Source organism: Semicossyphus pulcher, unplaced genomic scaffold, assembly GCF_022749685.1.
Source record: "Semicossyphus pulcher isolate SPU_LCO1_2020_fin unplaced genomic scaffold, fSemPul1.0.p SCAF_5, whole genome shotgun sequence".
Lineage (NCBI taxonomy): Eukaryota > Metazoa > Chordata > Actinopteri > Labriformes > Labridae > Semicossyphus > Semicossyphus pulcher.
This window is the reverse complement of record NW_027211726.1, coordinates 23188988-23195770: the sequence shown is the minus strand read 5'-3', so window position 1 is coordinate 23195770 and position 6783 is coordinate 23188988. Positions and strand designations below refer to the sequence as shown.

General features: G+C 43.3%; 1 protein-coding gene across 1 annotated transcript; it reads right to left on the bottom strand.

Moving 5' to 3' along the window:
* Positions 1-253: 253 nt before the first annotated feature.
* Positions 254-3781, bottom strand: irx1b (iroquois homeobox 1b). The gene is made up of 5 exons (XM_069681713.1): positions 3545-3781; positions 2382-2624; positions 1300-2092; positions 1060-1120; positions 254-430 (listed from the first exon to the last, which is right to left on the bottom strand). The coding sequence occupies exons 1-5, from the start codon at positions 3779-3781 to the stop codon at positions 382-384; spliced, it is 1383 nt and encodes a 460-aa protein (XP_069537814.1). The 3' UTR covers positions 254-381.
* Positions 3782-6783: the final 3002 nt, after the last annotated feature.

Genomic DNA, 6783 nt, shown 5'->3' with positions numbered 1-6783 from the left:
TAAAAGTTAGGTTCTGGTTTAGGAAAGTTTAAGTCCCTGTTGCAGCACTTTGCCCGTTTTTTGGTTTAGGAAAAACAGTCTCCAATAATAAATGACTATAATGACATTTATTTAGTTCCCAAAAAATATATTCTTTAAAGACAAATTCATATCTTGTATTTACAATTTTAAAGGTTTCCATTCACAACAGAAGAGGAGAAGAAAAACATAGGACATAAAAGAGAGATACGAGCAGATCTGTGACAAAAACAACCATATCTTTTGTTTGTAAAAGCTAACAGTAATACTATGACAGGTTAAACTGTCAAAAAATAGCCTTCATTAAACTGTTCTTTGTTAAATAAAATTATTCCTTTTTTCTCTTTTCTTCTTTTCATCAACTCATGATGTCGTTGTAAGAACTCGCTGTGGTGCTGTCCCATGGTGAGGTCTAAAGAGAAAAAAGGGAGAACAAAAAGAAAACAAAGGTCAGAGGTGAAAGAAAATCTACTTTTTGGGTTTCATTTATTTTTTAATCAACGGGAGAAAAAACGTCTACATTCTGTTTTATGGGTTGTGTTAGAAATATAAATGTATTCTTAAAATATTAAAATCCGCATTTAAGACTAACTCACATTTTAACACCGCGTTTCTTTTCTAAGATAATGAAAACAACGTTCAGCTATATTTATGCAAATTAATAACACAATAAAGGTAAATTGTTTTATGTCTTTTCACCCTCCACTTCATTCTTGACGTTGCTATCAGCGTTTTCTTTGACATACATTAGCTACATTCACTGAGAGGGCGTGAATAAATGGAGGCAGATTATTTAAATGACATGGGTGGCGATAACTCAGCGGTGTTTGGGGCCCCCGCAGGATATATTAGACTGCTGCCTGACGAAGCGTAAAAGTGGAGACTCAATCGCATGATTTATGTGCTGAGTTCTGCATCCCGCCCGGTCAGGTGTAACAGTGTTTACCTCTGCGTTAAGGTTCACTTAGCGGATGATACGTGGAAATAAATTGAGGTTGATAATGTCATAATGCCAAATTAATTTTAGTTGCATGAAGTTACCTGTCAGTGATGAGCTGGAATGGGGACTTCAGGGAATCAGGCCTGTGGTCGCTCTCTTCGTCTGCAAAAATAAAATAAAGCAAAATAAATACCAATTTATTTTTGGAATTATCTTCAAAGTGGCACCTTTTATACTTAAAATTTTCTTGCAGATGTTATACTTTTGTTCGATCAGTTCATGAGGCCTGTTCTGTAAACAAAATAATTTTAGAGGGTTATACAATCAAATGCAGTCCATACCATCTATTTTTGGACTGAAGCTTCCTGACGACTCCAAATCACTGTCGTCCTCCGTCCCCGAGGTTCCGAGGCCCGCAGCCGCCGGTCGTGCGTCATGACGCGCAACCGGTACTGCGCCGTGGAGAGGCAGGTGTCCGGCCGACGCCCCTCCGAGAAGCGATCTCATGTTCAAAAGAGAGTTGGCATTGAGAAAAGCCGCGTTGGCCCAATTGTGCAGCTTGCCAATCTGGCATGTATATATCCCATGACCCGGGAGTAAGGCCGGATGGCCAGCGGAGGCCAAAACCGGGTGGTGCGCATGGGCCTGGGGGGAGGGTTTGTGAGAGCTGTCGGGGGTGGTGGCGGTCTCAGCCAGGGACCAGATTTTGGGTTTGCTCTGTGGTGGTCTCTGGCACTCCTGTCTGTTTGGAGAATGATCCACTGCGAGTTTGACAACAGGAGATCTGTTAAGTGAAATAGTCGCCTCCACTCCTCTCAGGCCCTCCACTGAAAGTGTCCTGCTGCTGTCCGAGCTCTTCGGTTCTGAGCCCTGCTCTCTGGCTGCCAGGCCCGCCTCCCCCTCACCCTTCACCGAATCCTGATCCACTGCTCGCTGCTCCTCGGGTCTTTCGGTATCGACAGTTTCTAAATCAATTTCCTCATCTTCCTCTTCGTCGTCGCTGCCGTTCTTGCCGTTCTCATCTTCATTGTCGCTGCTGAAGATGCGGCCGTCCCGGTCCTCAGCGCTGCGGCCCCAGGTCACCTTGTTTTCCTTCTTCAGGCGTCTGCGGGCGTTCGCGAACCACGTTGAAACCTGGAGATAGCAAACATAATTTTCACACTTTATTGATCACAAAAAACTCATTGTTCGTTTGACAAAACAGGACTGCACACTGGACATGATTAAATATGCAGTTTTACTTATCAATCAACAGCTTTTAAATCATAAACATCTGCAGAATTTTCTCTCGCGGGTTGGAGGTTTAACTTTATTTAAATATCACTCACAAATCTTGATTATCACGTCAACACTGTAACGAGTAGTTTATGGAACTATTTCTCTTCGAGGGAATAAAGCATTGCATTGCACACTTGCTACACACCTGTGTGAGTGTCATTCGGGTGATGATAGCAAGCATGATTTTCTCTCCTTTGGTGGGGTATGGGTTCTTCTGGTGCTCCTGCAGCCAGGCCTTCAGGGTGCTGGTGGTCTCCCGGGTGGCCGTCTTGGCCCTCGACGGGTCCCCGTAAGGATACTGGCCGTACGGGTAGAAGCCTTGTGGAGCGTGGACAGGAAGAGCAGCTGGGTGGGAGCCCGAGCTGTCCTTCAGCTCGTACTGGGAGCCCTGAAATGTTCATAGAGAGACAGAGGTGAACACTTGTTGAGCGACTACAAAATGATTTCCTTTTGAAGGTAAGAGAATGCGAAAAATAGTCTTTAGAATTTTCAATTGTGCAGCAAAAAAGTGCGTTTAATAGTTTCTTCATCTTTTCACTTTCACACTAGATGAACGATTTAAAAGAAAAACCGGGAATTAGACACATCCCGAATTAAGAAAATAGTCTTAAACAATTATTTAAGAATCTGAAGTATTTGCCTTTTAAAAAATATATCAAAATAAATCAAATTTTAATTTCGATTTAAGGAACAAATAAGGACTTACATGAAATTCTAAACAGTCTGTAAAGAAGTTTTTTTTTGTTACATTATTAATTATTAATTGTGTTTTTGATGTTCTAAAACACAAAAGCTACAACGTTTATTATTTGTTTATATGTTAGTTATTCTATATAATGTCCTGTCTTCTATCTGGACATTGAGTATATTAAAACGTTTCAATTGTAATTAAGAGAGCAATACTTCTTAATTACCCCTTCCCTTATTATAATAATAATTAAGACACATAAAATAGCATGACCTGGTTTTGCAAATTTCTGTTTTATCTTTAAGACGACGCATTTTCTTATGTGTGATGATTTAGAATTTTTCCACCAAGAACCTTTATTTATACATAAAGTATTAATACATAAAGCCAATTATATGATAAGACGCAAAGACGGTTTGGACTTATTACGGTTATTTTTCATCAAACAATGTTAACCCCCAAATATCACTGAAAATAATAATATGTTAATCACTTTAAACTATTGGATAATTGCTCATTAGTCCTCAATAAACAAGAGCTCAGCCTCACAAGAGGCGATAATAATCTGTCATTAACACCTGAGCGGCGTCAGTCTTTGGTGAACAAGTATCAACTCTCACCATCTGGGATATGAGGGCGAGGTCTGTGGCTCCGCTGTACGGCAGAAAGGCACTGTAGTTATGAGGCGCCCATGGGCTCCCGTACATCCCCAGCATGGAGCCGACAGCTGCGGCTGTTGCGGACGAGCTCACGCCGCCCTCGGTGCTTCCTTCCCGGGCAGAGGCCGGCCGCTCACCCCCGTACACTTCATGGGAGGCACTGAGGAACTGGGGGTATCCCAGCTGAGGGAAAGACATGTCCGGAGAGCGCGTACAGTAAATCTCTGTCAAAGTCGGAGCCACACTACAGAAAGACGAGGCAGGAAAAAAAATAGAAAGTAGGAATCCCCAGAAGTAAGAGGACGAGGAGGATAAAGGGGGTGTCTAAATCACCAGAGTCCCCCTTTCAGAAACTGTCAAGCTTCTCCACTTCCACCGACCCGGAGTTGTGTCAGAGCCGGAGTTTGGCACCTCGAGTGCGGAATGATGCGTGCGTCTGGCCGCAGGAGCTTCTGGATGTGGAGCTGACTGACTGATTGGCAGCCTACTTAAGCACCAAGCTCCTCCTATGCCCGGGGCAGGCGATTAGTGCATTGGTTAGCCTAGGTCGTGCGTGCGTGCGTGTGTGAGTGTGTGTGTGTGTGTGTGTGTGTGTGTGTGTGTGTGAGATCTATTTTTTGCAGTCTTCACTGTGTCTATACAAAAAAAAAGAAAACCTGTGAAGTGTGTGCATGTGTGTGTGTACAGTGTATATTTTCCCTTTTTGTGGTCAGTCTGACTTTATTTAACAAATGCAGCACCTCTCTCGCTCCTTATAAAACATTGATTATCTTTTGTCAAAATTTGCTGTGTATATTAGCACGTATATGCACATTAATAATACAAATAATAATTTTGATTTCAATAATTAAAATTCCAATTACAAAATACTTGTTTATAGAAACGCATATCTGTTCTAACAACTGTTGCAGTTTGAACATATCGAAACCGCTTATTTCAGGTGTCATTTTTCCTCCATGTTTTGACAGCTGATCCGCAGGGTTTGCCGGGACATTCTGTCCAGCAGATTGGCCGGGAGGCATCGATATGGTCGGCCAGATCCGAGAGGAATGTCCGTGATTATCGACGGAAGTCAGTGGAGCATATTTTCAGAGCGCAGATAAAGGAGTCTAAAGGTAATGACAGAGATTGACGAGGATAAGAGATAGCAGAGATATGGAGCACAGAGGAGCTGTGGTGTGGAAAATGACAGATGTTAGTTGAGAAGAATGGACTACTGTACTGTTGGGCCAGGTAGAAAGTCACTTATGGCGTAGAGTGTATTTGTTGATTAAAAAAAAGGAGAGTTAAATTCAAAATCATAGGTATGATGCAAATAATTCTAATATCCTTGTAAAAGGGCGTAAAGTTGAAAGGATGCAGATTCATCCATCCTTATTGACAGGCTTATCTATAAAAACAGAAACACTGTTTCAATCTGCTCCTTTGAACACACGCAAACACATCTTCTCAAACACACACACGCACATTCAGGCAGTGCTAATGAGGTTGAGCACCCTGCGCCCTGCTCAGTGGCCCTGTGGCCCTCCTGGGTTCCCTCAGAGGTTAGCTGTGTAATTACTCCATCCCCATAAATACAGATTCATCATTTCACACTGGAGCCCCTGATGAGCTTGGCTGAGCAGAGGGAGAGAGAGAGAGAAGAGGAGAGGAGAGGAAGGGGTGGTGGAGGAGAGGGAGGGAGGAGGATCTAATGATTTAATTACAGTGCTTAAAGCCCACTCTGGCTAAGTGATGGTCCTCTCTGTCTCTTTCTCCGTTCTCTTCCCTCCTCAGCGCTGGCACCTAGAGGGCTTTACTCATGAATCTCAAAGCTGTTTTCCTAAACACATATTATGACGAGCGCTGCCGCCGCCACTGCTGCTGCCGCTCTGTGTTTGTGTGTGTGTGCGTGCGTGTGTGTGAGAGGGTGTGTGTGTGAGAGAGAGGATGCTTAATCTCCATGGCATTTTAAATGGCATTCATGGAGAGCGACTCTATCCTCATTGCCAAGGTAAATGGAGCCAAGGGACTCTCTATTTCAGCTCGATAAAAGAGCAATGTTAAAGACCCTCACCATTTCTCCCTCTTCTCTCTCTTGCTCTCCCTCTCTCTCTCTCTTCATCCTCTCTCCCCCTCCCTCTGTCTCGTTTCTCACTTAAAATTAATGTTTTTCTCATGACAGGGGAGGGAAACGAGACATATCCACCATCTAATAGGATAATATAGCCCCATTCACCATCACTACCTCCACCCCTCCCTCTTCTTTCCCTCCCTCTCTCTCTCCCTCTCTCTCTGCCTTTGTAGCTGCCTGATTTCCATAGTGTCTCTGTGGAGAGGCAGTTAATGAATTCCTCTGAGCTGGAGAAAGGGGGAGAATGGTTTGGCGGTTTAGAGAGAGAAAGAGGCAGGGATAGGGGGAGGACGGCTTTGAGCTATGCCATTCAACTTCACAGCCTCGGCCTGCTTGTGCATTCACTGTGTGTGTGTGTGTGTGTGTGCGTGCGCTGTGTGTGTGTCTTTTAACATGAACCTGCTAAGACTACCAAATATTTAGACTGGCCTCAGACCTCTTTTTATGGCGACGGTGGATTGAGGGATCTCAGGAGGCAGCTTGACTCTATTTGAATCCCATTCCCTGCTATTAGCTCGGCCCAGACAAAGGAATAACTTACCGCAGGAAACATTCAAATAAAGTCCCACAATCCACTTGCACTGGCCGTTTCCTCCTGGGTAATTTGCAATGAGGTAAATGAAGACTCCCAGAATCATCATAAAGATGATTTTTTGTTTGCTAACGCTGCGACAAAGGAGGGATGATGCAAAATGATTAAATAATTGGCTTATTTGTCATTCATAGGTCCTGCTCGTAAGATCTCAGTTCTTTTGTTTGTAAGACCTTGAAATGCTCTCTGTCAGTAACAGTTTCTAAAAGGAATTACAATTTGAAATTTAATAATTGCACTGCAGTTACCAGCGACCTTCCTTCCATCACTTTGAGAATTTTTGGTATCCGCTAGTTTGCTGTCTTACCAGAAGTCTGATGCAGGCCTGATATCAGTTCATTTTCTGTATCTTGTGCTTTTAATGGACTGACATGACATGGTTGCTGTCTGAAGAAGGTGGAGAAGAGGGGAGGCAAACTCTTGGTTAATCTAATGTTGTCTTCAAAATCCCTCCTTTACCCTTTTCCACCGAAATGAACTCTTTTCCCATTTCCA